The sequence below is a fragment of the Anabas testudineus genome, chromosome 11 (assembly GCF_900324465.2).
Source record: "Anabas testudineus chromosome 11, fAnaTes1.2, whole genome shotgun sequence".
NCBI classification, from domain to species: Eukaryota; Metazoa; Chordata; class Actinopteri; order Anabantiformes; family Anabantidae; genus Anabas; species Anabas testudineus.
The window spans coordinates 5,079,142-5,099,462 of record NC_046620.1 but is presented as its reverse complement, the minus strand read 5'-3'; the positions used below and the strand labels follow the sequence as shown (position 1 = coordinate 5,099,462).

The window sequence follows — 20,321 nt, the reverse complement described above, 5'->3', positions numbered from 1 at the left end:
GTCCATGTTATTTGTAATTTTAAAATAAAGAATAAGAAGTAGCCTAAATTTTGAAAACATACCATACTTAAAACTGAGAATTAAAACATGTCTGTGGAGTTTTTGCCCTTTAATATTTTCAGTTTTACCAACAGTATCTTTGCTCCACATTCTGACTCAAGTTGAACTGGATTTCAGACTCGTGTGACTCGTCCAGTTTCAGCTGATTTCTCACAAATACATTTCTGAGGATCTTTACAGGATCTATCAAACCAACACTTGAGGTCAACAGCTCCTCCTTTCTTTCCCATCTCTTCAACATTCACAGTTTAGTGGTTTCACAAAAAAACTCAGACTCAGCGATACTGTAGAAAGATAAGGAGACTCTACTTCCCCAAAATAAGACTTTTTATATTTAAATTCTTCTTTAACTGCAACTTTAATTTAGATAAAACAGTCACAAACCAGATGCTGATGCTTTTTATTTAGTTTGAAACACAAATGTTTTATGTTTAACAATAAAATTTAAATACAGAGCAGATGTGGACGTGCTGCCACCTCCTCTCTCATGTTTTTCTAAAAATTTGTTTTATTTTTTAAATCTTTGGGTCCAAACTTATTTTAACTTTCACTATATCGAACAAATCACACAGACAGTTTTTATTCAGGATCAGATGTATCCAGATGTTTTTCAGGGAACTTGAAGTTAGAAATTTACAACAACAGAACAAATGAGACAGTTTAAGGTTGAACGTGGTTTATTAAACATCATAAAGGTAACTTAGGCTGTAAGAACAGACTCTACAGTTGTGTGAGTGTGAATAAAGAAGTAAACGTGATATTAATACAAAACATTGAATTCAAAGTTTTATTTAAACTTAAAACATATCTGGTTGGTATCTTTATTGATTCTGAGCTCTTATTCTATTTTCCATCAGTTTTACCAACAGTATCTTTGCTCCACATTCTGACTCAAGTTGAACTGGATTTCAGACTCGTCTAGTTTCAGCTGATTTCTCACAAATACTTTTGTAAGGTATTTTGCAGGATACATCAAACCAACACTTCAGGTCATCAGCTCCTGATTTCCTTCCCATAACCACACAGTCCTCTCCTTCACGGACTTCAACATTACTTCCTTGCCCGTTGCTCGGCTCGGTGTCGTTCCAAAACAAAAAACTAAGAAATGTTGAACAGAAAAGACTTCATCAGTAAAATTGATGACTTCATGTTGGACATTGACAAAACATTTTTCCACAACAATCAAACCTTGTGTTCAGTGGTGAGTCGTCCACCCACAGCCATTTGTCTTCTTCCTTTGAGTCTGTGAGTCCGATCCAGAACTTGTCATAAACATAGTCCATCTTCTTTCTCACTCTGAGCTCCAGGAACGACTGAACAGGAAGAGTTGATGAAATTGACTGTGTGAGACTTTTCTGTGCTGAGATGATAAAATGTTCAGATGTGAGAACATGAAGCTGCTGCAGTGTTTTCTACCTGCTCCTCTCTGCTGTCTATCTTCACCAGATCTCCTCCTTTACTTCTACAATCATCTCTGCTCTGGTACCAGGATGAATCCCTGGTGGAGAAATAATAACACTTTCCTCCATGTAGCTCCCAGCCTTCTTCACACTTTGGACATGTGTGAACTTTAAGAAGATTAGAGTAAAGATTACAGTTATCCAAAAGAATATTTAATTTGGAAACAGCAGAAAATTTCCAGTTAAGAAGTTAAAGTTTATTAGTTTTAACTGAGCAGTTGATACAGAGAAAATGAAGTTTCTCTTTTATTGATTCAAGATAAAACCTCCAGTCTCCCAGCTCTCAGTTATCACTCTGTAGTAAATCAGCTTGTACAAAATAAATAAATCACTGACTGTATCTGTCATCTATCACTGTCTTTTTAGCATCAGAGGACACAGAAGTGAAAACAAAAATGCATAACTACTAACCGTGGTTACTGGTTTAGTTTCACAGAGTTTCTCTGTTAATAAAAGAGGATTCATTAAGTTTGTCTGATTTTATTTTCTGAACAGTAACTAAAATCTTCAGATCTCTGACTTCCTGTAGCTGCTGCATCGTGTTCAAAGTCAACTCAACAGCACCGTCCTACCTGAACTCCCTCATCCTGGTCTACAACCCTCACTGTGCTCTGCAAGTGAACAAAGTCTTGTGGTCCCATTATCTCAAATGATCCCAGTTTCAACTCTTCATTTCTGTGGTTCCTCGATGGTGAAACGACCTCCTCACCTATGCACACTGAGCTGCATCACTCTCAACTTTCAAATACTTGCTGAAAACTCTTCCACAACCTTCTCTGCACTTAAATCTAGCAATAAAATCCCAAAACAAAACTATCTTGCACTTTGTCTTTTATGAAAGAGAAAAAGAATAAAGAAGATTTTATTGTGACAGTTTCAAACCTGAGAGATTTTTCTTCAGAGCTTCATTTTCATCCTTCAGAATTTGGAGATTGTCTGAAACGACATTAAAGTTATTGATACTGAAAAAAAAACACAAATGTGACAATAATCTTTAACACTTCAATCAAATGAGCTGATCAGAAAAAATAAAGAGAGATTGTTGGAAAATAAATGACTGTAGAGGGTTACAATAAAAAATGTGTCTCATGTTAAAGTGACCTGGTGACTGTGAGACTTAAAAACTGAATCTTTTGACACTTTCAAACTTTTAACCTGAGAGATTTTTCCTAAGAGCTTCATTTTCATCCATCAGAGTTTTCTTGGTGTTGAAATGTTCAAAAGCTGATTAAAAAAGAAAGACGTCATTAAAGTTATTGATAATAAACACTGATAAACGTCTGTGGTAAAGATGAATCATAGTGATGATACTTTTAATATAAACTCCACTAGATGAAGGTTTTGATGATAAAACATGAATAAAAGTGTAGAAACTCACAGAGACGGTAAATAACAATAAGAGCAGCTGCCAGCAGAGAACTGAGAACCAGCAGGGCCACTCTCTCTGCTGTGACCTTTGACCTTCTGTCGGGAGCTTCACCTGTTGAACATTTAGAGGAGACGGAGAGGTTGTTGTGTTTTCTATATAATTCTGTGTACAGTTCTATTTAGTAAGGTCTTAAACCTTAAACACTGTAAAGAGTCTTGAGATGACGTCTGTTGTGATTTGGAACTATACAAATAAAATATAAATGAATTAAACTGGATTTAAAAATAGTTATTAACACAAACCATGAATTAAAACAACACACTGTGCATGTTTTTACTAGACAGTAATGAGTTATTTTTCTTTTTGTTTTTAAGATGTTTTAAACACAGACAGTTTTTTCGCAGATTCATCTCATTTAATTAACTCAACAAACAAATTTTCATCGTGTTCATTTCCTTCGTTAAACCACTTCATTCAGTTGTTTATCATCTTTCTTTCCTTCCTGTGATTAATCTCCTGCAGTTAAAACTTTTCGTGTTATCGATGGTAAAACATGTCGATCTGAATTATAACCAGACCAGAAATACTTCAGATACTTCATGTTTAACTCTGAATAAACTGAGCTCCCACTCTTTTCTATAAATTATTTATCACTTTGAACGACATGATGCTGGTTCTGTACGTCAGATGGAGAAGTCTGATTTAAAACACACAGTACTGTATCTGGGGGTTAGACAGTCTAATTAAAGTCTTTATCAAACTTTATTGTATTTATGGAAACATTTAGACCAGCAGACGCCTTCAAACCATCACATTTGTCAAATCCACATTGAGTGGATGTTCATTTCTCCTCCTACCTTCTCTGTAGCTCTGTGAGCGGCTCATCGTGCTCAGTGATGTCAGTCGATGAGGAAACAAAAACATTTATTTATTCTCACACATTTCACAGATTCTAATAAAATCAAAACTATTTGTACTGATGAAAATGGAGAAACATCAAATCTTATTTAAAACTCACCTTTAACTTTCCTCCACTGTTGTTTTCGATGTGCAGCTTCAACGTCTGTCACTCTAACTCTGAGTGAACGACAGTTTCAGACACTTCAACATTCACAGTTTAGTGGTTTAACAAAAAAACTCAGACTCAGCGATACTGTAGAAAGATAAGGAGACTCTACTTCCCCGAGATCAGATATTTGAATTCTTCTTTAAGTGCAACTTTAATTTAGATAATACGGTCACAAACCAGATGCTGATGCTTTTTATTTAGTTTGAAACACAAATGTTTTATATTTAACAATGAAATTTCAATAAAGGGCAGATGTGGACGTGCTGCCACCTCCTTTCTCATGTTTTTCTAAAGTTTAGTTTTATTTTTTAAATCTTTGGATCCAAACTTATTTTAACTTTCACAATATCGAACAAATCACAGAGACTGTTTTTATTTAGGATCAGATGTATCCAGAGGTTTTTCAGGGACTTGTAGTTAGAAATTTACAAAAACAGAAGAAATGAGACAGTTTAAGGCTGAACGTGATTTATTAAACATCATAAAGGTAACTTAGGCTGTAAGAACAGACTCTACAGTTGTGTGAGTGTGAATAAAGAAGTAAACATGATATTAATACAAAACATTGAATTCAAAGTTTTATTTAAATTCAGATTTTAAGTTTAGAAAATGCCCCCTTAGTTTCCTTTAATGATAGTTTTGAGTCTTACAGCAATGAAGTTTATTGCCTTTGGATAAACGTTTGAATTATATTAAACTATATTTGAGAAGTTCCCAAGTTTCCTCCAAACTTCTTTTTTCTTGTTCTGTTAGGTGTTTATTTCTTTATTTATTTGTAGTTTTGTGTGTTGTTTGCTTTGCTTGTGGGAAAACTGGAAGTAATTTACTAAAAGTGGTGGTTCTTTAACTTCTTTCCTGAAGTGTCGTTTTTACAGAACAAACTGGGTTCACTTTTTCTTATATAAACTAAAATGAAATATAAACTAACTTCAAACAATCCGAGACCGATGTGGCTTCAGATTATGGAGCCACGTGCGGCAGTTGACTGTAAGACCTCAGGGCATCATGGGAAATGTCTGGTTCTCATCTTATCTAAGATCTGATTAGTTCAGGTGTTGGATCAACAACAGGAAGTTTAATACACTGCCTGTTCAAAAATAGAGCCACACACTCTAGTATTTGATTGCATAATCTTTAGTTTTGATTACATCATTCAGTCATCGTGGCATCGTTTCAATAATATTCTGAAATGTCACAACATTTATTTTCGTCCAGAGCTGCATTCAATTTTCGCCAATATCTTGTTCTGATGATGGGAGAGTCAGACCACTGTCTTCGCCAGAACATCCTAATGACTCTCAATAGGATTAAGGTCTGGACTCTATTGTGGTCTATCCATGTGTGAAAAAACTGTGTCCTGCTTCCTGAAACCAGTCTTTTATAATTTGAGCCCGATGATTCCTGGTATTGTCATCTTAGAATATGCTTGTGTCATCAGAGAAGAAGAAATCCACTGATGTAATAATCTGGTCCTTCAGTATATTCAGGTCGTCAGCTGACCTCATTCTTTGGACACATAACGTTGGTGAACCTAGACCTGACCAACTGCAGCAGCCCCAGATCATAGCACTGCCCCCACAGGCTTGTACTGTACACACTGGTCATGATGGGTGCATCACTTCCCCTGCCTCTTATCTTACCCTGATACTCCCATCATTCTGTAACAGGGGAAATCTGGACTCTTCAGACCACATGATCTCCATCCATTGCTCCAGAGTGCAATACTTAGCAAATTGAAGACTTTTTTTTCTAAATAGCCTCACTAAAAAACAGTTTTTTGTGGCCTTGGCATCTAAACTGCTGCATAGTCGAGGGACAAATGAATGAGGAAGGCCAATCACCAAATGACTACGGCTAACAAATTAAATGATGAACTGTGTCCACCAGACGGCGCCTTTTCTACTTATGTGTGATATTTGGAACTCATATTTAATGTTTCTTTCCTGTTTTCAGGACTTTTAAATTAACAACATCTGTCATTTTACCACCAAGTGACCATCAGTCTCTTAGACTTTATAGTTTTCAGTGGAAAAAGAGACTTCTGTCAGAATCAAGATTTAGAGAAGACTCTAGTTGTTAAAATCAGATTTTAAGTATAAAAAACGCCACCTTCTGGTCATTAATGATTGTTTTGACTCTTTCAGTTATGAATTTTATACACTTTGGATAAATGTTTGAATTATATTAAGTTCCTAAGTGTCCTTGTAGAATTTAGTTTTCTTGTTTTTTTTTTTAAATCTATTAGATGTTTGTATTTTAAATATCTATTTGTAGTTTGTTTCTACAGCAGGAAAAAATCCATGGAAACTTTTCACATCCTGCATCACAGTCTATTTATTCACAGTATTTAAGTGTTGTTTTATAGAAAATTTATTTTAACAACATGATAATTAAAGTAGTTAAGTCAGATCTAATAAACTACACCAGTTGTGTTTATTAAGGATCATTGGTATCCAAACATTTTTCAGAAACTCAGTTTTTAACGTCTTGAAGTTGTAAATTGAGAAAACAAATGAGACTGTGAGGGAACGGACTGACACGGAGTAAACAAGTACAAAAGGAACTATTTATTAACAACAAAAGGCAGGGACACGGGGAAACCAAACAAACACTAACAAAGTATCAACACAAAAAGACCCAAAACCACGGTGGATTAGAACTAACAAAAACCAGGAACCGACAGACCAAGTAGCAACCTAAAACAACGCAGGAATGCAGGTAAAAAATATAAAACAACTAAACACACAAATAACTGACTAACTTAAGACAGGACTACACAGCACAAAACCGACAGACTAAAAAATACAAAAGTAACAAAAGAAAACTACTGTCGAGGGCAAGGCAACACAGGAGCAAACGCCAAAACCAAAAATACAAAGTGACAACAGAAAATCACTGCAGTCGCAGGCAAACAAAACTCACATGTGGGGAAACAGTCCAACAAACAAACGAGGAAGATGACGGACGAACCAGAGTTGCTGAGGACACTATGCAACATGACACACAACACAACGTGACGAACCAGCAGAGAACAAAGGACTGAGGGAAGCTTATAAAACAAAAAGGGAACACAGGTGAAATGAATCAGTCAATTAAGAGTCCATGGGTTGAGTGGAGGTGGAGGTGCAGGAAGGGAGAAAACAAACAGAAGGGGGAGACAAAAACGTCCAAACAGGCAGGTATGAGGCCTGAATCCTGACAGAGACAGTTTAAACCGAGTTTATTAACCAATATGAAGATAACCCAGGCTGTTGTAGCACACATTTATTAATCAATAACAAATGAGTTAATTCAGTGTTTTTTCTCAGCATCAGTCATTTGTTACATGACAAAAATTCCTCAATTAATAAATTACATTTTAAAGTTAAATTCGTTTTTTATTGTTATTTAATAATTTTAATGTGAAGAGTGACGTAAGTTAAATATTTGACACTAGTTTAGAACAAATTATGGTTCATTAAGAAAAACAGAAATATGTTATGGAAACTTGAAGCATCCAGGTAACAAACACTGAGAACAGACATCATGGACATCATGTCCATGTTATTTGTAATTTTAAAATAAAGAATAAGAAGTAGCCTAAATTATGCCAACATACCATACTTAAAACCGAGAATTAAAACATGTCTGTGGAGTTTTTGCCCTTTAATATTTTCAGTTTTACCAACAGTATCTTTGCTCCACATTCTGACTCAAGTTGAACTGGATTTCAGACTCGTGTGACTCGTCCAGTTTCAGCTGATTTCTCACAAATACATTTCTGAGGATCTTTACAGGATCTATCAAACCAACACTTGAGGTCAACAGCTCCTCCTTTCTTTCCCATCTCTTCAACATTCACAGTTTAGTGGTTTCACAAAAAAACTCAGACTCAGCGATACTGTAGAAAGATAAGGAGACTCTACTTCCCCAAGATCAGACTTTTTATATTTAAATTCTTCTTTAACTGCAACTTTAATTTAGATAAAACAGTCACAAACCAGATGCTGATGTTTTTTATTTAGTTTAAAACACAAATGTTTCATATTTGACAATAAAATTTCAATACAGAGCAGATGTGGACGTGCTGCCACCTCCTCTCTCATGTTTGTCTCTTTTTCTAAAGATTAGTTTTATTTTTTAAATCTTTGGGTCCAAACTTATTTTAACTTTCACAATATCGAACAAATCACACAGACGGTTTTTATTCAGGATCAGATGTATCCAGATGTTTTTCAGGGAACTTGAAGTAAGAAATTTACAGAAACAGAACAAATGAGACAGTTTAAGGTTGAACGTGGTTTATTAAACATCATAAAGGTAACTTAGGCTGTAAGAACAGACTCTACAGTTGTGTGAGTGTGAATAAAGAAGTAAACGTGATATTAATACAAAACATTGAATTCAAAATTATTTTAAACTTAAAACATATCTGGTTGGTATCTTTATTGATTGTGAGCTCTTATTCTATTTTCCATCACTTTTACCGACAGTATCTTTGCTCCACATTCTGACTCAAGTTGAACTGGATTTCAGACTCGTGTGACTCGTCCAGTTTCAGCTGGTTTCTCACAAATACTTTTTGAAAAAAGTATTTTGCAGGCTACATCAATCCAACACTTCAGGTCATCAGCTCCTGATTTCTTTCCCATCAGCACACAGTCCTCTCCTTCAGGGAGGTTTTCTTCATTAATTCCTGCCCAGTTGTTCGGCTCGCTGTCGTTCCAAAACAAAAAACTAAGAAATGTTGAACAGAAAAGAATTTATCAGTAAAATTCATGACTTCATGATGGACAAAACATTTTTCCACAACAATCAAACCTTGTGTTCAGTGGTGAGTCGTCCACCCACAACCATTTGCCTTCTTCCTTTGAGTCTGTGAGTCCGATCCAGAACGTGTCATGATCATCGTTCATATTTTGTTTCAGTTTGCGCACCAGGAACGACTGAACAGGAAGAGTTGATGAAATTGACTGTGTGAGACTTTTCTGTGATGAGATGATAAAATGTTCAGATGTGAGAACATGAAGCTGCTGCAGTGTTTTCTACCTGCTCCTCTCTGCTGTCTATCTTCACCAGATCTCCTCCTCCACGTCTACAATCATCTCTGCTCTGGTTCCAGGTTGATTCCCTGGTGGAGAAATAATAACACTTTTCTCCATGTAGCTCCCAGTCTTCTTCACACTTTGGACATGTGTCACCTTTAAGAAGATTAGAGTAAAGATTACAGTTATCTAAAAGAATATTTAATTTGGAAACAGCAGAAAATTTACAGTTAAGAAGTTAAAGTTTATTATTTTTAACTGAGCAGTTGATACAGAGAAAATGAAGTTTCACTTTTATTTATTCAAGATAAAACCTCCAGTATCTCAAATGATGCCAGTTTAAACTCTTCATTTCTGTGGTTCCTCGATGGTGAAACGACCTCCTCACCTATGCACACTGAGCTGCATCACTCTCAACTTTCAAAAACTTGCTGAAAACTCTTCCACAACCTTCTCTGCACTTAAATCTAGCAATAAAATGCCAAAACAAAACTATCTTGCACTTTGTCTTTTATGAAAGAGAAAAAGAATAAAGAAGATTTTATTGTGACAGTTTCAAACCTGAGAGATTTTTCTTCAGAGCTTCATTTTCATCCTTCAGAATTTGGAGATTGTCTGAAACGACATTAAAGTTATTGATACTGAAAAAAAACACAAATGTGACAATAATCTTTAACACTTCAATCAAATGAGCTGATCAGAAAAAATAAAGAGAGATTGTTGGAAAATAAATGACTGTAGAGGGTTACAATAAAAAATGTGTCTCATGTTAAAGTGACCTGGTGACTGTGAGACTTAAAAACTGAACCTCTGGACAGTTTCAAACTTTTAACCTGAGAGATTTTTCCTAAGAGCTTCATTTTCATCCTTCAGAGTTTTCTTGGTGTTGAAATGTTCAAAAGCTGATTAAAAAAGAAAGACGTCATTAAAGTTATTGATAATAAACACTGATAAACGTCTGTGGTAAAGATGAATCATAGTGATGATACTTTTAATATAAACTCCACTAGATGAAGGTTTTGATGATAAAACATGAATAAAAGTGTAGAAACTCACAGAGACGGTAAATAACAATAAGAGCAGCTGCCAGCAGAGAACTGAGAACCAGCAGGGCCACTCTCTCTGCTGTGACCTTTGACCTTCTGTCGGGAGCTTCACCTGTTGAACATTTAGAGGAGACGGAGAGGTTGTTGTGTTTCTATATAATTCTGTGTACAGTCATATTTAGTCAGGTCTTAAACCTTAAACACTGTAAAGAGTCTTGAGATGACGTCTGTTGTGATTTATCAACATACAAATAAAAGATAACTGAATTAAACTGGATTTAAAAATAGTTATTAACACAAACCATGAATTAAAACAACACACTGTGCATGTTTTTACTAGACAGTAATGAGTTATTTTTCTTTTTGTTGCTGTTTTTAAGATGTTTCAGACACACAAACAGTGTTTTTGCAGATTCATCTCATTTCATAAACTCAACAAACAAATTTTCATCGTGTTCATTTCCTTCGTTAAACCACTTCATTCAGTTGTTTATCATCTTTCTTTCCTTCCTGTGATTAATCTCCCGCAGTTAAAACTTTTCGTGTTATCGATGATAAAACAGGTCGATCCGAATTATAACCAGACCAGAAATACTTCAGATACTTCATGTTTATCTCTGAATAAACTGAGCTCCCACTCTTTTCTATAAATTATTTATCACTTTGAACGTCATGATGCTGGTTCTGTACGTCAGATGGAGAAGTCTGTTTTAAAACACACAGTACTGTATCTGGGGGTTAGACAGTCTAATTAAAGTGTTTATCAAACCTGTATTGTATTTATGGAAACATTTAGACCAGCAGACGCCTTCAAACCATCACATTTGTCAAATCCACATTGAGTGGATGTTCATTTCTCCTCCTACCTTCTCTGTAGCTCTGTGAGCGGCTCATCGTGCTCAGTGATGTCAGTCGATGAGGAAACAAAAACATTTATTTATTCTCACACATTTCACAGATTTTAATTAAATCAAAACTATTTGTACAGATGAAAATGGAGAAACATCAAATCCTATTTAAAACTCACCTTTAACTTTCCTCCACTGTTGTTTTCGATGTGCAGCTTCAACGTCTGTCACTCTAACTCTGAGTGAACGACAGTTTCAGACACTTCAACATTCACAGTTTAGTGGTTTCACAAAAAAACTCAGACTCAGCGATACTGTAGAAAGATAAGGAGACTCTACTTCCCCGAGATCAGATCTTTGAATTCTTCTTTAACTGCAACTTTAATTTAGATAAAACAGTCACAAACCAGATGCTGATGTTTTTTATTTAGTTTGAAACACAAATGTTTTATATTTAACAATAAAATTTAAATACAGAGCAGATGTGGACGTGCTGCCACCTCCTCTCTCATGTTTGTCTCTTTTTCTAAAGTTTAGTTTTATTTTTTAAATCTTTGTGTCCAAACTTATTTTAACTGTCACAATATCGAACAAATCACACAGACTGTTTTATTTAGGATCAGATGTATCCAGATGTTTTTCAGTGAACTTGAAGTTAGAAATTTACAAAAACAGAAAAAATGAGACAGTTTAAGGTTGAACGTGGTTTATTAAACATCATAAAGGTAACTTAGGCTGTAAGAACAGACTCTACAGTTGTCTGAGTGTGAATAAAGAAGTAAATGTGATATTAATACAAAATACTGAATTCAAAGTTTTATTTAAACTTAAAACATATCTGGTTGGTATCTTTATTGATTGTGAGGTCTTATTCTGTGCAACAGTTTTTTAGAAGGTTTTGAAATGTGTCATGAATAGTTTTTCTACAACAGTACTGTGTGTTTTAAATGAGACTTGAGGAAATTCTCAGTTTAGGCCATGATCTCCATCTGACGTACAGTACCAGCATTATGTCATTCATTTTTTTACCTTTTTTTTTAGTCATTTAGCAGACACTTTTATCCAAAGCCACTTACAAGTAGGGTACAAGGGTAGGCAGGGTGAGCATGAGGGGTTCTTGCTTAAGGACCCTACTGGAGGTAGGACACAGCTGGGATTTTAACCCCAGTCTCACACATGGGAGGTGGTGATGTTACTACTACACTAACCAGCTGCTATTTAAAGTATTCTGGAAAATAATTAGTTGAAAAGTTTATTCAGACTTATACATGAAGTATCTGAAGTATTTCTGGCCTGGTTATAATTCATATTAATCTTTGGAATAACAATGTCTTACTCTACACTGCCACCTCATGACCAAAATTTGTAAACCTAAATTTCAAGAGTAACATGTCAGACATTTCTGGAGAAAACATTAGAGATGTAAGGAATAAGTCATAGTGTCATTTGAGTTAAGTGCTAACATAGAGTTCTGTGTAAAAGTCTAGAAAACATAGGGAATAAACACACTGTATAGAAAAACATAGAAAATATACTGTACATTCATTTATTGTAAATTTTTTTGTGGTGGCCAATCCATGTGTGATAATGATGTGTCCTGTTTCCTGAACCACTCTTTTATAAATTGATCCAGATGAATCCTGACATTATCATCTTGAAACATACCTGTGACATCAGACAAGAAAAAAATTCACTGATAAAATAACCTGGTCATTCAGTTTATTCAGGTCGTCAGCTGATTCTTTGGACACATAACGTTGCTGAACCTCGACCTGATCAACTGCAGCAGCCCCAGATCATAGCACTGCCCCCACAGGCTTGTACTGTACACACTGGTCATGATGGGTGCAGCACTTTACCTGCCTCTCTTCTTACCCTGATACTCCCATCATTCTGTAACAGGGTAAATCTGGACTCTTCAGACCACATGACCTCCATCCATTGCTCCAGAGTCCAATCTTTATGATCTCTGGCAAATTGAACCCTCTTCTTTTATGATTAAAGTAGTTTTCTTGGTCTTGGCATCTAAACTTCTTCATAGGCGAGGGACAACTGAATAAGGACGGCCAATCACCGAATTACTACAGCTACGAGCTCTGGCCACGTCTATACAGGGATGAATTTACACCAATCACATGTACAGCTTGAGAAAATTTTTTTAAATATGATAAAAGAAACAGCACTTCCAGATTTGACAGAGTAAACTCTATGTTTCTATGATCATTGTCAATGTTTACTTTAATTCTTCAGTCATACACAATAACAATGATCAGTGTTATACTCAATGGTAGATTCACTCACATCACACAAAACTGCATCTTCTACAACTTTCCTCTCGAGCTCTGGACTGGACTGTGCTTCAGACTAATAAATTAAATGATGAACTGTGTCCACCAGACGGCGCCTTTTCTACATATATGTGCCATATTCTGAAATCATATTTAATGTTTCTCTTGTGTTTTCAGGACTTTTAAATTAACAACAGTGTGTAGAGTCATCTGACACAAAGAATCCATGGAGAGGTTGTTGTGTTTTCTATATAATTCTGTGTACAGTTCTATTCTGTGTTTATTCTCCTGCAGTTAAAACTTTTCGTGTTACCGATGGTAAAACAGGTCGATCTGAATTATAACCAGCCCAGAAATACTTCAGATACTTCATGTTTAACTCTGAATAAACTGAGCTCCCACTCTTTTCTATAAATTATTTATCACTTTGAACGTCATGATGCTGGTTCTGTACGTCAGATGGAGAAGTCTGATTTAAAACACACAGCACTGTATCTGGGGGTTAGACAGTCTAATTAAAGTGTTTATCAAACCTGTATTGTATTTATGGAAACATTTAGACCAGCAGACGACTTCAAACCATCACATTTGTCAAATCCACATTGAGTGGATGTTCATTTCTCCTCCTACCTTCTCTGTAGCTCTGTGAGCGGCTCATCGTGCTCAGTGATGTCAGTCGATGAGGAAACAAAAACATTTATTTATTCTCACACATTTCACAGATTCTAATAAAATAAAAACTATTTGTACAGAAGAAAATGGAGAAACATCAAATCCTATTTAAAACTCTCCTTTAACTTTCCTCCACTGTTGTTTTCGATGTGCAGCTTCAATGTCTGTCACTCTAACTCTGAGTGAACGACAGTTTCAGACACTTCAACATTCACAGTTTTATGCAACAGTTTATTGAGGTTTTCAAATGTGTCACGAATAGATTACTGAACGGTACTGTATGTTTTAAATGAGACTCTCCATCTGACGTACAGTACCAGCATTATGTCGTTCAAAGTCTTCTGGAAAATGATTAGTTGAAAAGTTTATTCAGAGTTATACATGAAGTATCTGAAGTTAATCTGGGCTGGTTATTATTCAGATCAGTCTGTGGAATAACAATGTTTTACTCTACACTGCCACCTTATGACCAAAATTTGTAAACCTAAATTTTAGTAGTAAAAATTTTATAAGAAATAAACACACTGTATTAAAAATCTGAAGAAATACTGTACATTTGTTAAAATTGTCTGTGGTGGCCAATCCATGTGTGAAAATGATGTGTCCTGCTCCCTGAACCACTCTTTTATAATTTGAGCCAAATGAATCCTGGTATTATCGTCTTGGAATATCAGACCACATGACCTCCATCCATTGCTCCAGAGTCCAATCTTCATGCTCTCTGGCAAATTGAAGCCTTTTCTTTTATGAGTAAGTATTTTTTGTGGTCTTGGCATCTAAACTTCTGCATAGACAAGGGACAACTGAACGAGGACGGCCAATCACCAAATTACTACAGCTACGAGCTCTGGCCATATCTATACAGGAGTGAATTTACACCAATCACATGTACAGCTTGAGAAAACAAATGTAAATATGATAATAGAAACAGCACTTCCAGATTTGACAGAGTAAACTCTATGTTTCTATGATCATTGTCAATGTTTCCTTTAATTTCTCAGTCATACACAATAACAATGATCAGTGTTATACTCAATGGTAGATTCACTCACATCACACAAAACTGTATCTTCCACAACTTTCCTCTGCAGCTATGATCAGCTATTTGCTACAGACTAATAAATTAAATGATGAACTGTGTCCACCAGATGGCGCCTTTTCTATATATATGTGCCATATTCTGAAATCATATTTAATGTTTCTCTTGTGTTTTCAGGACTTTTGAATTAACAACAGTGTGTAGAGTCATCTGACACAAAGAATCCATGGAAACTTTTCAAATCCTGCATCACAGTCCATTTATTTACTGTATTTATGTGTTGTCATATAGAAACTTTATTTTAACAACATGATAATTAAAGTGGTTAAATTAGATCTAATAAACCACACAGATTGTGTTTATGTAGGATCATTTGTACCCAAACATTTTTGTGTTAACTGAGACAGTTTAAATATAGTTTATTTAACAATCTAAAGATAACCCAGGCTGTTGTAGTCACATTTATTAATCAATAACAAACTGGTTAATTCAGTGTTTGTTCCCAGCATCATTCATTTGCTACATAACAACAATTCCTCAATTTATAAATTACATTTTAAAGTTAAATCTGTTTTTTATTGCTGTTTAATAATTTGAATGTGCAGAATGATGTAAGTAAAATATTTGACACTACTTTAGAACAAATTATGGTTCATTAAGAAAAACAGAAATGTGTTGTGGAAACTTGAAGCATCCAGGTAACAAACACTAAGAACAGACTCTTCATCGTGTCCATGTTATTTGTAATTTTAAAATAAATAATAAGAAGTAGCCTAAACTATGCTAACATGCCATACTTAAAACTGAGAATTAAAACATGTCTGTGGAGTTTTTGCCCTTTAATATTTTCAGTTTTACCAACAGTATCTTTGCTCCACATTCTGACTCAAGTTGAACTGGATTTTAGACACATGTGACTCGTCCAGTTTCAGCTGATTTCTCACAAATACTTTTGTAATTTTTTTTGCAGAATATATCAAACCAACACTTGAGGTCAGCAGCTCCTGATTTCTTTCCCATCGCTGCACAGTCCTCTCCTTCAGGGACTTCTCCATTCCTTCCGTTCCAGTTGTCCGGCTCTCCTCTGATCCAAAAAGTCAAACTGAGAAATGTTGAACAGAAAAGACTTCATCAGCAAAATTGATGACTTCATGTTGGACAAAACATTTTTCTACTACAATCAAACCTTGTGTTCAGTGGTGAGTCGTCCACCCACAACCATTTGTCTTCTTCCTTTGAGTCTGTGAGTCCGATCCAGAACTTGTCATAATCACTGTCCATCTTTTGTCTCAGTCTGAGCTCCAGGAACGACTGAACAGGAAGAGTTGATGAAACTGACTGTGTGAGACTTTTCTGTGCTGAGATGATAAAATGTTCAGATGTGAGAACATGAAGCTGCTGCAGTGTTTTCTACCTGCTCCTCTCTGCTGTCTATCTTCACCAGATCTCCTCCTTTACTTCTACAATCATCTCTGCTCTGGTTCCAGGTTGATTTAGTGGTGGAGAAATAATAACACTTTCCTCCATGTAGCTCCCAGCCTTCTTCACACTTTGGACATGTATCAACTTTAAGGAGATTAGAGTAAAGATTACAGTTATCATCATAGTGACTTTTTCATTTGGAAACTGCAAAAATTCACAGTTAAAAGGTTAAGTTTTATTAGTTTTAACTGAGCAGTTGATACAGAGAAAATTAAGTTTTCTCCTTCACTGATTCAAGATAAAACCTCCAGTCTCACAGCTCTCAGTTAATTCAATTCAATTCAATTCAATTCAATTCAATTCAATTCAATTCAATTCAATTCAATTCAATTCAATTCAGTTTTATTTGTATAGCACCAATTTACAGCAGAAGTTATCTCAAGGCACTTTACAGTGTAAGATTTACCACCTTACAGAAAATATTTATACAAAAAATTATAGAGAAAACCCAACAATCCCATTTGAGCAAGCTTTGGGCAACAGTGGAGAGGAAAAACTCCCTTTAGAGGAAGAAACCTCCAGCAGAACCAGGCTCATAGTGGGCGGCCATCTGCCTTGACCGGTTGGGCTGAGTGGAAAGAGAAGAGAGAAAAGAACAACAGGCAATAAAGACAACAACAAGCATCAAGAATATTGGGCAGATGAACTGGATTCTGGAGATGTACAGCTCCAGGCCGAGGATACCTGCAGAAAAGTACAGAGAGAGGGAGACAGAGAGGAGGAAACACAACTACAGGAGAGAGAAGACCCAAAGTTACTGACATGCAATGGTGGACTTGATATAGGAGAGAGGAGAGAAGCTCAGTTTGTCAGTAGAGTTCCCCCAGCAGAATAACCTATAGCAGCATAACTAAGAGATGGTTCAGAGTCACCTGATCCATCTCTAACTATAAGCTTTATAAAAAAGGAAAGTTTTAAGTCTGGTATTAAATGTAGAGAGGGTGTCTGCCTCCTGAACCTGAACTGGGAGCTGGTTCCACAGGAGAGGGGCTTGGTAGCTAAAGGCTCTGCCTCCCATTCTACATTTGGAAACTCTAGGAACCACAAGTAAACCTGCAGTCTGAGAACGGAGAGTTCTGCTTGGAAGATAAGGAACTATGAGGTCTTTAAGATAAGACGGAGCCTGATTATTAAGGGATTTATAAGTGAGGAGAAGAATTTTAAATTCAATTCTGGATTTAACAGGGAGCCAATGGAGAGAAGCTAACGTTGGAGAAATATGATCTCTCTTATTAATTCCAGTCAGAACTCTGGCTGCAGCATTTTGGATTAACTGGAGGCTATTTAATGAGTTATTGGGACATCCCATTAATAAGGAATTACAAAAGTCCAGTCTGGAAGTAACAAATGCATGGACTAGTTTTTCAGCATCACTTTGGGACAGGATGCTCCTAATTTTAACAATGTTTCTCAGGTGAAAAAAGGCAGTTCTAGAGATTTCTTTGATGTATGAAGTGAAGGAGATATCCTGATCAAAGATAACTCCGAGATTTCTTACAGTATTACTTGAGGCCAGAACTAAATCATCAATGGTGAGAATGTGATTAGACATAGTGTCTCTGAGATTTTTAGGCACAAACAGTATAACCTCTGTCTTGTCTGGATTTAGTAGAAGGAAATTGGAGGTCATCCAGGCCTTTATGTCTTTTAAGCATTCCTGAAGTTTGACTAATTGATTAGTTTCTCCTGGTTTGATAGATAAGTATAGCTGGGTATCATCTGCATAACAATGGGAATTTATAGAGTGTTTCCTAATAATATTGCCTAAAGGGGACATATATAAAGTGAAAAGAATCTGTCCAAGCACAGGTCCCTGTGGAACTCCATAGCTGACTTTGCTGTGCATGGAAGACTCATCATTAAAATGTACAAACTGAAATCTATCTGATAAATACGATTTAAACCACTCTAGTGCTGTTCCTTTGATTCCAATGACATGTTCCAGTCTGTGTAATAAAATGTTGTGATCTATAGTGTCAAATGCAGCACTAAGATCTAACATGACGAGTATAGAGAGTAGTCCATTGTCTGATGCTAGTAGAAGAACATTAGTCACCTTTACCAGTGCTGTTTCTGTACTATGATGTACTCTAAATCCTGACTGGAAATCTTCATACAAGTTATTGCTACGCAGGTGGTCGTACAATTGCTTAGAAACTATCTTTTCAAGGATTTTAGAGATAAAGGGCAGATTGGAAATGGGTCTATAATTTACTAAAATCCTTCAGTCCAGAGTAGGCTTTTTGAGTAGGGGCTGGACTACAGCAACCTTAAAAGCCTGTGGTACGTAGCCTATTTGTAAAGATAGATTGATCTGATCTAAAATGGATGTGCTGATCAAAGGTAAGACATCCTTGAGGACTGGTCGGGATGGGATCTAAGTGACATGTTGATGGTTTAGAGGAATTAATTACTGAAATTAATTCAGAATGATCTACAGGGAGGAAGCAGTCTAAGTACGAGCGTGGATCTAGAGTTGTTGTACAATCCATGCTGTATGCAGGGAGGATCTGATCAATTTTTTCTCTAATAGTTATGATTTTATTTGTAAAGAAATTCATGAAGTCATTGCTGCTGAGAGTTGAGGGAATACTAGGCTCAACAGAGCTATGACTCTTTGTCAGCCTGGCTACAGTGCTGAAAAGAAATCTGGGGTTGTTCTTATTTGCCTCTATTAATGAGGAGTAGTATGAAGTTCTAGCTTTACGCAGGGCTTTTTTATATATTATTAAACTATCTTTCCAGGCTAGGCAAGATTAACCTAAATTGGTGGAACGCCACCTCCTTTCCAGCTTACGTGATTTCTGCTTTAAGCTACGGATTTGTGAATTGTACCATGGAGCTAACTTCCTCTGACTCACTAGTTTCTTTTTCAGAGGAGCAACAGTATCAAGTATTGTTCCAAGTGAAGCACCAGTACTATTAACAAGATAGTCAAGTTAAAAATCTATAACTAACTTATTTTTACTTCAGTCGGTTTCTGACATGCAGACTGAACAGTGGTTACGGGTTTAGTGTCACAATGTTTTTCTGTTAATAAAAGAGGATTCATTACGTTTGTCTGATTTTGTTTTCTGAACAGTAACTAAAATCTTTCACGTCAGTCAAATAAACTGATTGGAAACTTAAAGTACAGTCAGAAAAACAACACAACTCATTGTTCAGGCTCTGGTCATATCTCAGATTAACTACTGCAGTGTCTCACTGACGGGGTCACCAGCTGAACCATCAAACCCTCCAGATGATCCAAAATGCAGCAGCACGTCTCATTTTTGATGAGTCAAAAAAGACACGTTACACCACTTTAGATTTCTGACTTCCTGTAGCTGCTGCATCAGGTTCAAAGTCAACTCTGTACTTTTCTGCAGGTGTCCTCGGCCTGGAGCTATACATCTCCAGAATCCAGTTCACCTGTCCAATGTTCTTGCTGCTTGTTGTTGTCTTATTGCCTTCTGTTCTTTTCTCTCTTCTCTTTCCACTCACCCCAACCGGTCGAGGCAGATGGCCGCTCACTATGGGCCTGGCTCTGCTGGAGGTTTCTTCCTCTAAAGGGAGTTTTTTCTTCTCCACTGTTGCCCAAAGATTGCTCTAATGGGATTGTTGGGTTTTCTCTATAATTTTATTGTATAAATATTTTCTGTAAGGTCTTAAACCTTACGATGTAAAGTGCCTTGAGATAACTTCTGTTGTAAATTGGCGCTATGCAAATAAAACTGAATTGAACCTACCTGAACTCCTTCATCCTGGACTACAACCCTGACTGCGCTCTGCAAGTGAACAACGTCATGTGGTCCCATTATCTCAAATTAAACTCTTCATATCTTTGGTTCCTCGATGGTGAAACGACCTCCTCACCTCTGCACACTGAGCTGCATCACTCTCAACTTTCAAAAACTTGCTGAAAACGCTTCCACAAAATTCTCTATCTAAACAAAACTATCTTGCACTTTCTCTTTTATGAAAG

At 36.1% G+C, this 20,321-nt stretch overlaps 1 protein-coding gene across 1 annotated transcript in view; it reads right to left on the bottom strand.

The window, feature by feature from the left end:
* Positions 1-639: 639 nt before the first annotated feature.
* The window catches only part of LOC113153634 (hepatic lectin-like), an 83,941-nt gene continuing 64,259 nt past the window's right edge, over positions 640-20,321 (bottom strand). Inside the window, exons 4-7 of the mRNA XM_026347318.1 lie at positions 1,477-1,628; positions 1,249-1,373; positions 990-1,158; positions 640-678 (exon numbers count right to left, since the gene is read on the bottom strand). Of these exons, the coding sequence (XP_026203103.1) occupies positions 640-678; positions 990-1,158; positions 1,249-1,373; positions 1,477-1,628 (485 nt within the window). The remainder of the gene's footprint in view (positions 679-989; positions 1,159-1,248; positions 1,374-1,476; positions 1,629-20,321) is intronic.